This window comes from Zea mays, chromosome 3 (assembly GCF_902167145.1).
Source record: "Zea mays cultivar B73 chromosome 3, Zm-B73-REFERENCE-NAM-5.0, whole genome shotgun sequence".
Taxonomy (NCBI): Eukaryota; Viridiplantae; Streptophyta; class Magnoliopsida; order Poales; family Poaceae; genus Zea; species Zea mays.
The window spans coordinates 107,094,944-107,114,872 of NC_050098.1; the positions used below are offsets into that span (position 1 = coordinate 107,094,944).

General features: G+C 42.1%; 1 protein-coding gene across 1 annotated transcript; it reads left to right on the forward strand.

Moving 5' to 3' along the window:
* Window positions 1-996: 996 nt before the first annotated feature.
* LOC100272309 (ubiquitin conjugating enzyme 1) lies at window positions 997-18,525 on the forward strand. The gene is made up of 6 exons (NM_001146794.1): window positions 997-1,140; window positions 1,252-1,355; window positions 1,607-1,709; window positions 1,823-1,886; window positions 17,948-18,036; window positions 18,133-18,525. The coding sequence occupies exons 1-6, from the start codon at window positions 1,111-1,113 to the stop codon at window positions 18,226-18,228; spliced, it is 486 nt and encodes a 161-aa protein (NP_001140266.1). The 5' UTR covers window positions 997-1,110; the 3' UTR covers window positions 18,229-18,525.
* Window positions 18,526-19,929: the final 1,404 nt, after the last annotated feature.

Below are 19,929 nucleotides of genomic sequence, written 5' to 3' on the forward strand. Positions count from 1 at the left end.
GACCGTCAATACACAGTACCTATATGATGTTGACCCTATGGCCTTTTCTATGTTAACGTTTTGTACGGTTCTTGAAGATCTTTTGAAGGACATTTGAATACGATGTATGCGATATCTCCAACAAAAAGTACTATATTTGAGTTCTAAAAATTAAAATAGAACCAAATTTAAAGTGTTTAGGGTTATAAAAACATTTACAGTTCTAACAGTTAAGTCATATACCATATTATTAGAAAAATAGGTCATGTTATTAAAAAAAATAAAAGTATATGAATACAGTAGAAAATAAGGATAAAGCTTTATCATATGGATTCCTATATTTAGGACATGAGAAGACGCATCCTATAATTATTTGATGAATTTTTATAAATAGGATTCATGTTGGCGCAATTTTATGCTAAAATCATATATTTCAAAATATAACTCTGTTTAGGATTTCTATTGGGAGATGTTCTTAGTAACAATATTTTTCAAAACTATAGCTTTAATACTATATTTTGTAATTTTGTATGTAATTGTTATGACACTATAGTTTTGGCCAGCTTCAAAAAGACTAAACAACATCTTAATCTACGATAACTAGGTAAAAGTTAGCCATGTCATGAAAATTTTAGATTGTACTCAAGTTTTTTAATACTAAAAATATATCATGAAATCTAAAATATCATGATTTTAAAAATATAGTTTTCATGAATACAACCAAACACATTATGATATAATATATTATATTATTCTTATAAATTATAGTACTACTTAGGAACTATAAAGTAAACATCCTTACCCCTAAATTATTTTGGGAGAACAGCTCCCCTAAATTTTTCTATATATATTAAAAAGTTTTTTTTTGGAAAATGGGATTTGCAGTTACTTTAAAATGGAGTGCATATTTAATGTTATATGTATATTGGGAAAAACCCCAACCGACTATGATGCTAGGTGAGTAGGTTCTTCTTTCAATAGGGAAAAAAGGAGAGAAAAAAAACGGAAGCATCAAGTCTGAAACTGAAAATAAGGGCGAATAGCGGTTTCTCTCCCTCCCTTGCCTTCGTCTCCGCCTCCCGTCTTTCCTCAAGAAGTCGATTCCCTTCCCCAAGAACCCAAGCCCCCACCATGACAAGCTCCTCCTCTCCTTCCCGAAAGGTACCGGGCTCACCTCCCCCAGTCCATTGGATTCGCCGCTCGGGGAGCGCCCCGGGTGTTTTTCGTCTCGATTTGGCTAACAATTCGATCTATCCCTTTTCTCCTGTGCAGGCGCTGAGCAAGATCGCTTGCAATCGGCTGCAGAAGGAACTCGCCGAGTGGCAACTCAGCCCCCCTGCTGGATTCAAGCACAAGGTCTCCGATAACCTACAAAGGTGCCGCCTTTCGCATCGCATCCCGCCCTCCTTGCAATTGCGTTTGCCTTTTTTTATTTATGTAGTTTTTTTTTTCTTTTGCCTTGTTGCTGTCTCTTCTAGATGGATGGGTTCAACCGTTCAAGAACCCTCTTCTTTTGTTGATATTTGCTCTTGATATCTAGTGCTTTTCTTTGATCTCACATGTTCTCTGTGGAGGTGGATTTGGACTACCTGGCTGATAAGATAATTATGTCTCGATAACTGACCAGGTGGGTAATTGAGGTCACTGGAGCGGCGGGCACCCTTTACGCCGGCGAGACCTACCAGTTGCAGGTTGACTTCCCTGAGCATTATCCTATGGAGGCACCTCAGGTCTGGTTTTCTGGACAAAGATCGCATATTTAGTCAATTACGTCTACTCATCCTTTTTCCCTTCATTTCATTTGATTGAATGATACATAACCATTCACGTCTTTTGCTTCCAGGTCATTTTTCTCAATCCAGCGCCAATGCATCCACACATCTACAGCAACGGGCACATCTGCTTAGGTAAAACTGCTCTCTAGGCATCTTGTCTGATGGGGAACATTTGTGTGTGACTCCCATGTTTGATAATGCTTTTCAGTAGCTCCATGGCTGCGGCCCAATGGGAATGTTCTTTGCGTGTTGTAATAATGTTCCATCTAGCTGTCAGGTGTTACTATTCTAATTGTTACAAGAAAGTTGCCAACTTAGGCCCTGTTTGGGACAGCTCCAGCTCCAGAAAATTTGTTGGAGTTAGTGGAGCAGATCATTAGGTGCTCCAGAAAATCATGGAGCTGGAGCTGCAAGTCTTTAGAAGATATTTAGATAAATCATTTTGTTTATTATTTAGATTAAAATACTTTTAAAATTATTTAAATTGATATTATAAACTATAGGTCCACATTGGAGCTGAAACCTAGAACTATCCCAAACACCCATTTAAGTGCTTTTATAGTGCTATATAGTAGGCTCACTACTGAGATGCCCAAAAATACATTTGCTTTTGTTATTAGAGGGGTCTTGATTGGATTTCCATATGCATATGAAATTTCCATGTGCAGGGGTTTTGTATTCGGCCCTCTAAAGTTATCTTAATGCTTGGATGCTGGTGGCTTGTCTGGTTGTCCCTTATCTTGCCCATATCATAAGGGTACTGCCAATGCATCTGTACCAGCTAGTCATTAGCACAATAGTGGCTTAAGTCTTGTTTTGTATTTATCCTTACATCATGAGTTATAACTTCTTTTCTTCTTTAACAATCTCATGAGATTTCTTGCCTCTGAAATTGATTACTTGAGCTGTCTAGATGCTACTCTCGTTTACGATTTCACAGATTGTTGTTTGTCTGTTTGTTAGATTTGTGAGTTGTGACAATTGTGTATTATATGAATTGCTAAACCTCCTTTTCTTGGTCATTTATTTTTGGAGAATATATTCCATCATATATCGCTTTAACCCGTGGGGAAAAAATCTTGTCTGCCAGACAGTGTTATAGTACTATGCATGTTTGCGTAATAAAAGCAGCCTTTTTATTTTGCGCAAATGTATTTTGTCATATTCCTTGATGGAAGTAAAGAATTCTAAACATGAAGAAAAAGTAAATTCAGAATTGCCAGCATCCAGTTATGACTGAGTTATGAGCCTGGATATGAATGCCTATCTTATTGTGCTGATGTAGGCAGAATATAGCAGGGGATAATGTGTTAGGCAGGGAAACATTTTTTTTTTCTCGGCCAAGGGGAGAGACGTCACCCTGACCTTTTCACTTAAGAAGTTGATGCCGCGACTTGAACCCGGGCTGGCCCAGCAGACCGCTTCTTTGGCGTGTCCGGCTGACCAGTTGCACCGTGAGAGTGTTGGCTAGGCAAGGAAACATGTTAGGTTGGTTGTCACCGCAGATGTTTCAGCAAATTTGCTTCTTGGTTTCTTGCTCTAAGTATATATTATTTCGAATAACAGAAAGTTAAGGGAACAAGATACGGTATACGCATATACTATACAAACCATAACATGCAAAGTGACTATGCTGCATGTAAAATTAGATATAGGAGTGGCTCATTGATGGACTTGTTTATTTTTTAGTAGGAGATTCTTGTTCATCTGTTTCTGTGTTAAACGGTGCCATTTACTGTCTCATTTCTTAGACAGATTGTAGCTACTAAATCTTAACTACAAATTAAGTGCTGGTAATTGTAAGTACAATCCTGAATATTAATTATCCTTCATAATGGATTAATGGTATGCTCTGTATAGCTTAGATCACTGTTTTCAGTGATCATTAGATTATTATGCGATTAAGCCATGTATTTTCTCCACCTTCCGTTTTTAGTAGTTCCCTTGCCATAGATGTCAGTCCTGTTGTAGCATTGCTATTGTAGGAATTGAGAATTATGAGCTTTGCCATTGGAGCCATCACTCTACAACACCTCAAACCCCAACAATTAAATGGAATCGCAATTGTCTGTTAAATCTGTAACCGAGTGCCCTGTCTGAAGTGAGGTGAAAAGGTGAGAAACTTAGCGTGTGTTTGGTTAGCGGGTTGATGCGGGTTTGAACGGGTTCAACCCACAACAACCCGTGTTTGGTTCAAAAAGGCTCGCGGGTTAGGTTTGTTCTGGGTCGAAATACTTCTTGAAAATGTGGGTTATAGTGATCCCTCAAAAACAAGCGAACCATTTCGACCCACTTCCTCTCCACCCTCCCGTCACCCATGCCTTATCCACTCGAGACCAGCACAGGGGCGCGCCGCCACTGCAGGCCTGCTGGGACGAGGGACCCCTGTCACACCCAGTTCCGGTGGGCAGAACCGAGCGCATAGCATATGTGTGCCAAGATCCATTTCCACACATATGTTGACGTCACAAGTGTAATATATCAAAAGACAATGCAATAAAGACGTAAAGAGAGTATAGTACTTTATTACATCATCTGAATCATTGTATCTTTAACAAGTATTAACATCAAAGTAAGACGGAATTAAATAACATGGGTAATCTCCCATAGGAAGATGACTGACGCATCGTTAGACTTAAAACTCATCATCGTCATCAGCAAAGTCTCCAGCATCACCCTCTGATCAAAATATTAGCAAGGGTGAGCTCACTTATGATCGGGGCTCAGCAAGTAGGGGAAAAATTAATGCAAGTTTAACAAGGTGAGGCTAAGGTTAAGCAGTAAGCCTTTTAGTTGGTCAATATTTTATTAGAACACCTGTCTTACTAATAAGTGTATATCCCAAGTATTCCCATTAAACAAAGGTATAAGAATATATCAAAAACACTTAAGTGAAACCACTTAAGCAAACCATTGGCAGATCATCGGATCTCCATTTATTGTCCATCTTTAAGTTCAATTATCATGTGAGGAGTCCAGACTGCTCTTAACCGTGAGCACGACTGACATATCAGTTTTACACTCTTCAGAGGTGACACATCTTTACCCATGAGTCGCGACTCCCTTCTAGCCTAGGTTGATCAGACCCGTATTCACTTCCGAGGTGAATGGCTAGGGTCTCACTACGAGGCTTTTCCCTAGAGTCCTCAATATGCAAATGTTGGAAATGGTCAAACTGCATAGAGCACATCTAACGTAACCAACTTATAGTCCAGACTGCAGGGTAAAGCTTTGGGAACTATGCCCGTATCCAATCTGCCTGAGCGAGAAATATAAGCGCTTGCCAGATGCCCCCGTTCCGGTCTACCACGACCAGCACCCAACATAAGACTTCCCTAGTTATTTAGCCAAGGGCGTCCCGTACCACCCTCATGGTAGCACTGTTTTCCTGGGTGGTCACTCCATGTTCCAATTAATATACAATAATCTTGTTTAACCATCGGGTTAACATCATAATATCAATTTCATTTACGGAACATTAATATCATAAACATGAGTGACAATTATTAAGTTGAGCGGTAGCATCAATTTGCAAAGCATAGTATTTTCACAGGGTAATCAAGGAATACAGTTGGTAAATCTAGAAAATCCTTAATTAGGTAAATCCCATCAAATTATACAGTATATCCAAAAAGTAAACATTATTATATGCATTAATTGGGTACAAATAGAATATGCAGAGGGAGAATCTACTTGCCTTGCTCGAACGTGTCCTGCGGGTCGTCCTCGAACATGTTAGGCTCGTCTACCTCACAGTCCACTTCTAGCATCGATTTGCGTATCACACATACAAAAGAATACGTACGCCAAATAAATAAACATACACAATACATGGGTAATCATTCACCATTACATTCATCACACTTATCACACTCATAAATACGTCTTAACTCGTAAATACTTATTAATTCATTTATGACTATTATTGCGAGTCATAAATGGTGAAATTATGAGTAGGTGCTATAATAATAGTTTTAACTAGTATTAATACGTATTAACATTCTTTATGAAAATAAAGGCTAATTATTTTCTTTAACACTAATAAATAGACTAATAGATTTTATTCTTTTTATTTCTAACTTGAATTATTGAGTATAGCTAAAAATGAATCAACTAACATTAATATTCTAAAACTCAACATAAATCACCAATTGGTTTTTTTTAACATAAGCAGGTTTATTTTGACATAAACAAGTATTTTACTAACTCTAAGAATTTTAGTGCTATACTCATGAACACATTTATTTTGGCTAGTAAAACCTAGTTTCATACGACTAGTGGTATTTTCTCCTTTCTTTCTAAAAGAAAGTATTATAAAAAATAATCGGATATAAATCATCTAAAATCCTATAATGTTTATATGGCCATGAATTCTATATCATTTACTAATTCCATTAAAATGAACCTATGATTGTAATCCTCCAAATAATTTCCAAAGTTCATTGTGACCAAAATTAACTATAAAATTTCCTATCTAGTGTTTTTATCACCAACATGTGTCTACTAATTTTCGTCATACTTCTCTCTAATCCGTCATTCTAAAAGTCATCGCATTGAATAACATGAATAATCACGATGAACTGCTTATCATATATATCTTGGCACACATATGCTATGCGCTCGGTTCTGCCCCTTGGAACCGGGTGTGACAGAAGTGGTATCAAAGCTATGCTGACCCTAGGTCGTTAGACTAGTTAGAAATGGAAAGCCTAGTTTGTTCAAAACTTGCTAATTTCATTCCTACAAAATTATTTTATTAGCCTTACCTATTTAAAATTTCAACTGAGTTGACATTTCTCTTCTAGATGGTTCGTACTCTTCAAACTACCCGGGTCGACACCAACTACGTCCCTCCGCCACGGCAAATCCCTGTCTACCCAGTGGTAGTAAAGGAAGTTCCGGTGGATCTCCCTAGCATTCGAGTAGAGCATGGAGTCATCCTCGAGGACAACTCGGAGGAACTTCTTCGACGCCCACCCCATTGGCAGAATCACTGGCCTTCGCAGCTAGATCATCGACCTCAGCACCGCCTGCACCAGCCGTTCAAGCTCCTGCACCCGGAGGCGACGACCCAGACGACTCTGGGGACGATGATGAGGATGACGACGAGGACGAGGACGAAGAGGAACAAGTCAACGAGGAGGCCAACTACGCCCAGCAGGACTACTTCATGGGGTTCGGTCCTGTCACCGAACATTACGCATCAATGTTCGAGACAGGGCACTCCCCCAACCTGCTGCAAGACGTGCTACATGCGTTGGGAACCTACGTCCGACCCTTGTACGAGACAAGGCGAGTGAGCGAGCCTCCCCGGGCTTGCTACTACATCACTCGCATTCACGTCAGAGTGATGGATGCAGGGGATAGGGAATTCAGGACTCTGTCTGCTCATGAGTCCCTGACACCGCTATCCACCTACGCTGCTTCGGGCAGCGATGCTGCCAGACGGACTCTGTGGTCTCTCAGCCACATCTACCGGCAGCAGCTGCACGACACGAAGTTCAGGCATCTCCCTCTGCGTCTGAGTGGAGGAAGCCAGACCAGCATTGTTCCAGGTGAAGCTGGTGAGGATCGCCTCAACACCCTAGCTGGTGTGGTGGTCGGTCTCAACACCGACCTGGACAGTGCCACCCTAGATCTCTTTAGGGTGCATTTGGAACTGGAGGATGCCCACGCCAGGATTGTAGCACTGGAAGGCCAACTTCAAGGACGTGATCTGCCTGAAGCCCAGGTCCCCGCCATGACGTTGTCCCCTCCCCGTAAGAGGCTTCGCTATGGGGAGCCCGGATCCATCACCAGGCTGTTCTAGAAATTTTAAGTTATGATGTAATAAGTTAGTTCTCGAGTCAGACGATAAATACTCTCATTTTAAGTTATCTCTATAATAATAACAACCATGTGATGTTGGTTGCTATGTTTGAGTTGGATTTTTGTTTGAGTGCAATGTTTTTATGGAATGATGGCCATAAGAGCATATAAAAAAACATAAACTTAAGATATTTCCCTCTATTATCTTTATTACTCCCAACTTCTCTAAGAGTTCACTTTCTTACCAATCAGATGGTAAACGCTCGCCAAAGACCCAACAACAACACGAACTAGCGTGGACAACAGATACCACTACCACCACCGAACCCTAACATGGAACAGTTCATCGCCGCTCAGATGCAACTTTTGCAGGGACTCACTGCATCTGTGCAGCATATTCAGCAAAATCAGCAGAATCAGCAACACCAGCAGCAACAGCAGTATGCACCCTCAGCTAGAGATAAGCACCAGGATTTTATGAGCCATCACTCGCCAACTTTCTCTCACGCGGTTGATCCTTTGGATGCCGATGACTGGCTCAAGGTCATTGGAAAGAAGTTAGATATCAACCAGTGCAACGACCGGGATAAGGTCTTGCACGCCTCGGGAAGACTCGAGGGTTCCGCGTCCAATTGGTGGGATGCCTTCACAGCGGCACACGCCAATGCTGATACAATAACCTGGCAGGAGTTCCAAGTGAACTTTCGCGCTCATCATATTATCTCGAGAATTATGAAACTGAAGAAGAATGAGTTCCTTTTCCTTACTCAAGGGAATATGACTGTCAGTGAGTACCGTGATCGCTTCACTCAGCTTTCACGCTACGCCCCTGAGGAAGTGGATATGGATGAGAAGCGCCAAGAGCGTTTCTTGGAAGAACTGATTGGACCTCTGAACTATCAACTACAGAGTCATACCTTTCCCAACTTTCAGACTCTGCTAAACAAGGAAATTGACCTTGAAAGCAAAAGAAGGGAACTGTCTGACCATAAAAGGAAATTCCAAGGTCAGTCCAGCAGGAACACCCGCCCGAACAACACTCAAGGTTCTCAGTTCCGCTCTGGAAATCAAGGTGGAAATAATTATCAAGTGTAACGCTCTGGACAACAAGGCCAGAGGAACAATCAAAGCCAGAACCAGCAGAGGAACAACTCTCAGACCAACCAGAGGTCTGGTGGGAGTTCACAGAATCGTCAAGGTGGCGCCGTGAACACGCAGACCAGAAGCAACAACGCACCAGTCCAACCTAATGGCTGTTTTAAGTGCGGTGAGCTTGGCCATTATGCTAACAACTGCCCTAGGCGCAACCATCAGACACCTCAGAAGAACAACAATCAGAAGAATGACCAGAACACCCATGCTCGTGGATCTGCACAGAACAGGACTCCGCAGAACCAGAGTAGAGGAAGAGTCAACCATGTGACAGCAGAAATTGTGCCTGAGGATGTCGACGTAGTGTATGGTATATTTCTTGTTAACTCCATACCTGCATCAGTTTTATTTGACTCTGTAGCATCGCATTCATTTATAACTGAGTTATTCGTGGAAAAGCATAACTTACCAAAGCACCCTCTTAAGAAGATGTTACACATTAGTTCACCAGGAGGTGACATTGTTACACATGGGGTGATATTGTTCTTTATGAATCTCTTCTTCCAAAGTAGATTCAACTTCCATAACTGTTGCTTCTATATTATTGAGCATATCAAGGTTAAGTTGTTCCATTTCCCAGCACAATTCCTGTGACATCAAATGAGTAGTGATGTTGTTTACTTGACCTTTACGGCTCAAAGCATCAGCCACTACATTTGCTTTTTCTGGGTGATATTGTATTTCCAAATCATAGTCTTTGATCAACTCAAGCAATCTTCTCTGTCTTAGATTGAGTTCTTTCTAAGTGAATATATATTTCAGGCTTTTGTGATCCGTGAAGATTTTGCACTTGTTTCCAATCATATAGTGTCTCCAAATTTTCAAAGCATGCACTACGACAGCTAGTTCCAAATCATGCGTAGGATAATTCTTCTCATGCTTCCTCAACTGTCTTCAAGCATATGCTATTACTTTTCCTTCTTGCATTAGCACACTTCCAAGTCCAAGGTGTGATGCATCGCAATACACATCAAATCCCTTGTAAATGTCTGACATTACCAATATTGGTGCAGTGGTTAACCTTTTCTTGAGTTCCTCAAAACAATTCTGGCATGCTTCATCCCACTTGAACTCTTTACCTTTCTCCAATAGTGAGGTAAGAGGTTTCACTAACTTGGAAAAACCTTCAATAAATCTTCTGTAGTATCCTGCCAATCCAAGAAAATATCTGATCTTGGACGCATCCTTTGGTTGCTTCCAATTTAGTATTTCGCTTATCTTTCCTGGGTCCACTTTAATTCCACCATCAGTAACAATATGTCCTAAGAAAGCAACTTCCTTCAACCAAAAATCACACTTCGAGAACTTTGCATACAATTGGTTGTCACAAAGCTTTTGTAGGACTAGCCTTAGATGATCTTCATGTGTTTCTTCATTAGGAGAGTATATCAGTATGTCGTCAATGAATACGACCACAAACTGATCCAGATATTCCATGAATTATTTATTCATCAAGTTCATAAAGTATGCCAGTGCATTAGTTAGTCCAAACGATATGACCAAAAACTCATATAATCCATATCTCGTAGTGAAGGCTGTCTTGGGTACATCTTCTGCTCGAATTTTTAACTGATGATATCCCGACCTTAGATCTTTCTTCGAGAACATCTTAGCTCCCTTCATCTGATCGAATAAATCTTCAATCCGAGGTAATGGGTATTTATTCTTAATGGTTACTTTATTCAAACTTCTATAATCAAGTAATCAACACACATTCTTCTCGAACCATCTTTCTTGCTCACAAATAGAACTTCGGCTCTCCAAGGGGATGAACTTGGACGAATGAAACCTTTTTCTAGTAATTCTTCTATTTGTTTCTTCAGTTCAACTAAATCTTTGACATCCATTCTATAAGGTCTTTTTGAGATAGGTGCAGTTCCGGGTAATAATTCAATAGAAAACTCTATATCACGGTCAGGTGGCATACCTGGTAATTCCTCCGGAAATACGTCTGGGTATTCACACACAGTGGCGGAGGAGCCATTATGGCTCAGTGTGGCATGAGCCATACCTTACTTTTAAAAAGTCTCATATATTCTACTATAACAACAAAACAAGACATGGTGTGGTGTATGTGTTGCCTCTATTCTAGCAGCAGGTTTTGGGTTCGATTCACAATTCTTGCAGATTTCATTTTTTGAGCCATACCACATTTTTTCTTTGCCCTCCGCTACTGTTCACACACTACCTTGATATTTTCCAAGGGCTTTTCTTCCAAATGATTCACCACTGTCTTTCCTTTTGCATTTGTTGGCTTGCCTGTGCTAACTTGGATTCTTTCACCTTGTGGACTTGTCATCATAATTGTTCCGTTGGCACATTGTATCACTCCATCACAACTTTTCAACCAGTCGCATCCAAGAATCACATCGATACCGTTGGATCCTAAGACCACTAGGTTGACTGGAAAATCTATTCCCTGAATCTTGAGATTAACATGGAGCCATGAGTGTGTGGCCTTTATGTCACCTCCTGGTGAACTAATGTGTAACATCTCATTAAGAGGGTGCTTGGGCAAGTTGTGTATTTCCACGAATGACTCAGTTATAAATAAATGCGATGCTCTAGAGTCAAATAAAACTGATGCAGGTATGGAGTTAACAAGGAACATACCATACACCACGTCGGCATCCTTAGGCACAGTTTCTGCTGTCACATGGTTGACTCTTCCTCTACTCTGGTTCTGCGGAGTCCTGTACTGTGCAGATCCACGAGCAGGGGTGTTCTGGTCATTCCTCTGATTGTTGCTCTTCTGATGTGTCTGCTGGTTGCGCCTAGGGCAGTTGTTAGCATAATGGCCAAGCTCACCGCACTTGAAACAGCCATTGGGTTGGACTGGTGCGTTGTTGCTTTTGGCCTGCGTGTTCATGGCGCCACCTTGTCGAGTCTGCGAACTACCACCAGATCTTTGGTTGGTCTGAGAGTTGTTCTTCTGCTGGTTCTGACTTTGATTATTCCTCTAGCCTTGTTGTCCAGAGCGTTGCACTTGATAATTATTTCCACCCTAATTTCCAGAGCGGAACTGAGAACCTTGCGAGTTGTTTGGGCGGGTGGAACTTCCTTTTGTGGTTAGACAGTTCCCTTCTTTTACTTTCAAGGCCAATTGCCTTGTTCAACAAAGTCTGGAAGTTGGGGAAGGTATGACTCTGCAGCTGATAGTTCAGAGGTCCAATCAGTCCTTCCAAGAAACGCTTTTGGCGCTTCTCATCTGTATCCACTTCCTTTGGGACGTAGCGTGAAAGCTGCGTGAAGCGATCACGGTACTCACTGACAGTCATATTCCCTTGAGTAAGGGAAATGAACTCCTTCTTCAGTTTCATAATCCCCGAGGGAATATGATGAGTGCGGAAGTTCACTTGGAACTCCTGCCAAGTTATTGTATCTGCATTGACGTGTGCCGCTGTGAAGGCATCCCACCAATCGGATGCGGCTCCCTCGAGTCTTCCCGAGGCGTACAAGACCTTTTCCCGGTCGTTGCACTGGGTGATATCCAACTTTTTTCCGATAACCTTGAGCCAGTCATCGGCATTCAAAGGATCAACCGCATGAGAGAACGTTGGCGGGTGATGGCTCATAAAATCCCGGTGCTTATCTCTAGCCGGGGGTGCATACTGCTGGTGTTGCTGATTTTGCTGAATCTGCTGCACAGATGCAGTGAGACCCTGCAGAAGCTGCAGCTGAGCGACGATGAACTGTTCCATGTTAGGGTTCGGTGATGGTGGTGGTATCTGTTAACCACGCTGGTTCCTGTTGTTGTTGGGTCCTGAACGAGCGTTCACCATCTGATTGGTCAGAGAGTGAATTTTTTAGAGAACTGTGAAGTAATAAAGATTCTAGAGGGGAATAATTTAAGTTTATGTTTTTTATATGCTCTTATGACCATCATTCCATAAGACCATTGCACTCAAACAAAATTCAACTTAAACATATCAACCGACACCATCACATGGTTGTTATTATTATAAAGATAACTTTAAAAGAGTATTCATCGTCTGACGCGAGAGCTAACTTATTACAACATAACTGAAAATTTTTAGAGTAGCCTGTTGATGGATCCGGGCTCCCCATAGCGAAGCCTCTTGCGGGGAGGGGACAATGCCATGGCGGGAACCTGGGCTTCAGGCAGATCCCGTCCTTGAAGTAGGGCTTCCAGGGCTGCAATCTTGGCGTGGTCATCCTCCAGTTCCAAATGCACCCTAGAGAGATCCAGGGTGGCACTGTCCAGGTCGGTGTTGAGACCGACCACCATACCAGCAAGTGTGTTGAGACGATCCTCACTAGCTCCACCTGGAACTATGCTGGTCTGGCTTTCTCCACTCAGACGCAGAGGGAGATGCCTGAACCTCGTGTCATGCAGCTGCTGCCGGTAGGTGTGGCTGAGAGACCACATAGTCTGTTTGGCAGGATCGCTGACCGAAGCAGCGTAGGTGGATAGCGGTGTCAGGGACTCATGAACAGACAGAGTCCTGAATCCCCTATCCCCTGCATCCATCATCCTGACGTGAATGCGAGTGATGTAGTAGCAAGCTCAGGGAGGCTCGCTCACTCGCCTTGTCTGGTACAAGGGTCGGACGTAGGTTTCTAACGCGTGCAGCACGTCTTGCAGCAGGTTGGGAAAGTGCCCCGTCTCGAACATCGATGTGTAATGTTCGGTGACAGGCCCAAACCCCATGAAGTAGTCCTGCTGGGCATAGTTGGCCTCTTCGTTGACGTGTTCCTCGTCATTCTCATCATCGTCGTCCCTAGAGTCGTCTGGGTCGTCACCTCCGGGTGCAGGAGCTTGAACGACTGGTGCAGACGGTGCCGAGGTCGAAGACCTAGCTACGAAGGCCAGTGACTGCCAACGGGGTGGGTGTCGGCAGAAGTTCCTCCGAGCTGTCTTCTAGAATGACTCCATGCTCCACTCGAATGCGAGGGATGTCCATTGGAACTTCCTCTACTACCACTGGGTAGACAAGGATTTGCCGTGGCGGAGGGGCGTAGCTGGTGTTAAACCGGGTGGTTTGAAGGGTACGGACTATCTACAAGAGAAAGTGTCAACTCAGTTGAATTTTAAAGAGGTAAGACTGATAAAATAATTTTATAAGAATGAAATTAGCAAGTTTTGAACAAACAAGGCTTTCCATTTCTAACTAGTCTAACGACCTAGGGTCAGCATAGCTTTGATATCACTTCTGTCACACCTGGTTCCGGTGGGCAGAACCGAGCGCATAACATATGTGTGCCAAGATCCATTTCCACACATATGTTGACGTCACAAGTGTAATATATCAAAAGACAATGCAATAAAAGCGTAAAGAGAGTAGAGTAGTTTATTACATCATCTGAATCATTGTATCTTTAACAAGTATCAACATCAAAGTAAGACGGAATTAAATAACATGGGTAATCTCCCACAGGAAGATGACCGACACATCGTTAGACTTAAAACTCATCATCGTCATCAGCGAAGTCTCCAGCATCACCCTCTGATCAAAATATTAGCAAGGGTGAGCTCACTTATGAACGGGGCTCAGCAAGTGGGGGAAAAATTAATGCAAGTTTAACAAGGTGACGCTAAGGTTAAGCGGTAAGCCTTTTAGTTGGTCAATATTTTATTAGAACACCTGTCTTACTAATAAGTGTATATCCCAAGTATTTCCATTAAACAAAGGTATAAGAGTATATCAAAAACACTTAAGTGAAACCATTTAAGAAAACCATTGACAGATAATCAGATCTCGATTTATTGTCCATCTTTAAGTTCAATTATCATGTGAGGAGTCCAGGCTGCTCTTAACCGTGAGCACGGCTGACATATCAGTTTTACACTCTGCAAAGGTGACACATCTTTATCCATGAGTCGCGATTTCCTTCTAGCCTAGGTTGATCAGACCCGTATTCACTTTCGAGGTGAATGGCTAGGGTCTCACTATGAGGCTTTTCCCTAGAGTCCTCAATATGCAAATGCTGGAAATGGTCAAACTGCATAGAGCACATCTAACGTAACCAACTTATAGTCCAGACTGCATAGAGTCCTCAATTATTTTCTTTAACACTAATAAATAGACTAATTCATAGTGGTATTTTCTCATTTCTTTCTAAAAGAAAGTATTATTAAAAATAATCGGATATAAATCATCTAAAATCCTATAATGTTTATATGGCCATGAATTCTATACCATTTACTAATTCCATTAAAATGAACCTATGATTATAATCCTCCAAATAATTTCCAAAGTTCATTGTGACCAAAATTAACTATAAAATTTCCTATCTAGTGTTTTTATCACCAACATGTGTCTACTAATTTTCGTCATACTTCTCTCTAATCCGTCATTCTAAAAGTCATCGCATCGATTAACATGAATAATCACGGTGAACTACTTATCGCATATATCCACCAAAAATTCCATAGCGCACATACGTATGAATTTCGAATCACACATGCTCATATTACAACACAATAAATATACAATTCATAAACCGAATCAAAAAGTAATTTCGAAAATACACAAATATTTTGGGTCGTCTTCAACCTTGCGACGAACGACGGATGGCTTGGGCGTGCGTCTAGGCGAAGGCTTGGTACGACGGGTGCGTAGCTCCGGCGAGTTTCATGGGCTCCGGCGACAGCGTGGCGAACTCCGGCGACGGTGGCTCAAACGACGAGGAGCTTGAGAGAGAGTAGGGGGCGAGCTCGGGTAGGGAGGAGGGAGAGAGAGGAGCTTGGTTTTTATAGGAGGGAGGGGAGAGGAAAGGGCGACTGGGGAGAGATCAATGGGCGCCGACGGTTCTTCATGGATTATCAATGGCGTCGGTTACCTCCCAAGGCGTCAATGGAGAGGGCAATGGGGAGGGAGAAACGAACGCGCGGGGCACGTGGTCTTCAAGGCGCGGTCGGCGTCGGTTCCTGGTCGCGGCGCTTGGGCTGCGCGGGGCATGCGGCGTCGGGCGCTCGGCTGGCGGCGCGGTTCCTGGCGTCCTGGAGCGCAGGGTAGGGGCGGCTGTGGCTCGGTCGTTCCTTGGGTGCGGTCGGCCTGGCGGCGCACGCGTAGGATGAAAGGCAGAGGGCGCGGGGTGGGGAGAGAGAAAGGGGAGGGAAGGGCTGGCCGGGTGGGTCCCACACGCAAGAGAGAGAAGAGGGGGAGAGGGAGAAAAGGTGGCGGCGGCTGGGTGAGCCAGGCGGAGCGGCGGCTGGGGTTTGATGGGCCCCTAGTGGGCCTTAGGGTTATGGTTTCTTTTGTTTTTCTTTTTTTCCTATTTCTTTTCTAAATTCGAAATACATTTTTAAATAACTCTAAAATTCATAATAATTATACCAAAACTATTTATAAATAAAATATTTATTTTTGGACTAATAATTATTATATTATTTACTAGGATTTTCCTATAAGAAGAAATGCTAATAAATATCCACAAATCAATCATGAGTAATCAAAAATTATTTCAAATGCAAATAAATAACAAACACTTGAATAAAAAATTATTACCGTAATTACCATAAATAACTAAATGCATTATTTTTAGTTGATGGTTTTTATAGTGTTACAACCCCCGCCGGCCTAACCTTCGACGTTAATCCCCCGCTGGCCTGCCCTCAAGCGTGCTGGCCTCCGTTAGCGCCGTCAGACTCCCCCACCAGCTTGCTGCACCTCCCACCGTCAGTCCCCCGCTGGCCTGCTCTTCGATGCCGGCGTGTTCTCCAGTAGGCACAATCCACGAGCCTTGCTAGTGTTGTAGTCGAATAGGTAAAGGTCAATGCTCGTCATCGCCTAGACAAGCCTGCTAGTCATGGCTAATGTTACATCACTGAAATGCATCTTGATGTTGTTGGGATGTTCCTTTAATGATGATTGAAATGTAGCAGTGAGACCTCATCACTAAAAAATTATGACTTGGTTAATAATGGCTTTAATTTATGTATATCAAATATTAAAATAGTGTCAGTTTCATTTATTTTGAATGGTGTTATCATATTGAATTGAAGATATCATCATGAGTGTGGTAATATGATCAGGAAAGTGACCATATTCAGTTCATCCTTCATCACGAAACAAACAAGACATGGTACAGCTCCAACCCACTTTAACCCTGTAATCAAACAAGAAACTAGGTTCAACCTGTCACTAAAACCAAACAAGGAATGGGTCCGACCCAACCCAGAAAAATGGGTTGGCTCCTACCCGACCCATGTCGTTCCGAAACCAAACACATGTTTAAATACTCCCTCTGATTGCAAATATAAGTAGTTTAGGACATAGGCAAGGTGTACAAGGTGAAACTTTGACTATTAATTTCTGTAACAATAATTTATTTTAAATAGGAAAATACTCCCTGAGTTTCAAAATATAAAACTATTTGACTTTTCTAGCTACGTTGATTTTGTTATGTATCTGAGCATAGTATATATCTAAATGTATAGCAAAAGTTAAGTATCAATAAAAGCTAAAACATCTTATAATTTGAAATTGCGGGATTATATGTTATGAGATTACTTTTCATGATATATATCAGGTACCACTAACCTTATGTTGAAAAACTATTTACGTTTTAGTTATTGTTAATGGTTAAACTAAAAGAAATTGACTTAGGACTAACCTAAAATTATTAACTTATATTTCTGATCAGAGGGAGTAGTTTTTTACATACAAGTTATGGAGGGAACATGATTAAGAAAAAATCGAGCATCAAAATAATGTTTCATATGGATTTAAATATATTGGTTGCCATATATCTCATGATTTATGGTACCGAATCTAGTGTGCCAGAGAACAAATTCTATGTTGATGTAGCCAATGGATCTGAAATTCATGTAGCTGAAAAATCTGTGCAGCAGCACCAGTCGTCACCTTAGCTTTATACATTAGAAAATCTGTACTCAGCATATAGATATTTGCATTCACATTTTGAGCATCCTTTTGGTCTGTTTCCACAAGTTCGACCGTCGGTTCATTTTTCTCAGTTTGCGAAATACATGAAAATATGACCTTGGAGCTCCGTTGGCCGTTGGGCATGTCCTACAATTTCCATTGTAATATCTATAGCCTAAATGGAAGTATTTAGACCCTTTACGGTTGTGTTTTAAGAATTTACTCTCTTCTGTTTCCGATTAATCCATTGTCCACTTATTCCATGAGTTTTCTGAGATATTGAATGGAAGGAAAACAATGTTGGTGTAGCCTTGATGGCCATGGACTACAGTTTACTGTATGATTTGTGATTATCGGCTTTCTGCTGCCTCTTGTCTGCAGATATTTTGTATGACTCGTGGTCTCCAGCGATGACCGTGAGCTCTGTCTGTATCAGTATCCTGTCTATGTTGTCTAGTTCGCCAGCAAAGGTAGCGTTTAGTCTTACTAACTACTCGATCTATTAAAACCTCAGTGCCCTGACTCCATAATCAGACTCTAACTAGCTAACAATGCATTTGTTGCAGCAACGTCCAGTGGACAATGACCGCTATGTCAGGAACTGCCGCAACGGGAGGTCGCCGAAGGAGACCAGATGGTGGTTCCATGACGACACGGTGTAATTGAGCGCCTGTCAGCCTTCCTTGCTGTGGTATATCTCGTCAAGGGGAGATTGGGGATGATTTAGGCCTATTTGTAAGCATCCCTCTATCGGATTGCGAAGCTTACCTTCCTGTGGCGGTGTGTTAAATGAGTTGCACACATGTGTCGAGTCTGAGAATACATATTACCATCATCAATGATATAAGTAATATAGAATAAGCATGAGTGTACCCTGCCTGAATCACTGGAACGAGCTCAAAAGGAATTAACTGTGCAGGTTTAACTATGACTTGCTTTGCTCAATGTGCCTTTGTATCAGTCTGCAGTCTGCTTATGGATTTGCCTGGTTGTTCATTGTAGCGCTGCGCTGCTGCTATTGTGATAGTTGTAACTCGCACTGACACCGATGGATTTGGTATTCCAGTTTTCTTTCTCTGCTTATGGACGTGCTGAAGTCTGAGTGAAATGGGATGGGTAACTTGACATTCTGTAGCAGTCTATCCAAAGTTTATCTAAAAGCACTGTTTTGCACCGTTTTGCAGTGTAAACTGCACTGTTCGTGTAGTGGAGTTTGAATATTGGTATGAGGATGGGTAAGTTGCTGGAGATAGTCAAGTTTGAGCTGCAGTGGAGGAAGTGTGCGTAAATGAAATTATTCTAGCTTATTGATTACTTGTACCAAATAGACGAAAAACAGTGCTGCAGTCTTATGGAAATTGAAGTCAGTCTTCAAACTGTTTGCTGGCGCCAACAATTCCACATATCCCTACTGTTAGTGATATTATTTTATGTATATGTCACATATCCCTACTGTTAGTGCTATTAGCGAAAAAGGTCCCTAACTGAATTGGTTACGTGGTTTGAGCAGCACTCAGATTAGGGATGGCAACGGGCACATTTTACTCGCGTGCTCACGGGTAAAAACCATAGAGGGTGCGGGTTTGAGTGTGAGTTTGTACCCGTGGGTACAGGTACGGGTTTGATTTTCAACCTGACGGTTTTTTTTCTCGTGGGCATAAAAATGTTGTATCTGTACCCGTAAACCCGCATACTCGCGTGTGTCTGTGTAGACTGTAGAGCACATACATCTCAATTTAGTGCCACCCCGAAAGATTTGAGCGGGCGGAGCCAATCAAATGATATAAAAGAAGACTACAGATGCCAGAGAACTCGTTGAACTTTTGGCTAAGATTGGTACATGTTTTTATCAGTTTAATAAATATTTATTATTATGTGTTATCAGTTTAATAAATATTTATTATATGACTGTGCCCGCGGATGCCATAAACTCGCGGGTAGCGGGTTTGGGTAACATACGCTACCCGTCGCGGGTAGCGAGTGCGAGTACGGGTTTAACATTAATCTCGCGGGTACGAGTTTGTAATCTATGTACCCGCGGGTTTTAAACCCGTTGCCATCCCTAACTCAGATCTTATGTTCGATTTTTCATGGAAGCGAATTTAAGACTGTAGTTAAAAAACCCTCTCACTATGTCTTGTCCGCTTCCGGGTTACGTATTGCACACCACCCTCTAGCTGGGTCGTGCAGAGTGGGTAGTGACGGTCCACTGTTGCAGAGTGGACGATGACGGTCCGCTAGTGATGGAGTCATTGTTTGGAGATTTTCTCGCTCGAGACCATTAACTATCAGAGGATTTTGTGCGCCTTATCTGCCGGCCTTAGGTATTGTACTGGGAGGGTGGTCACACCCTCCCGGCCGAA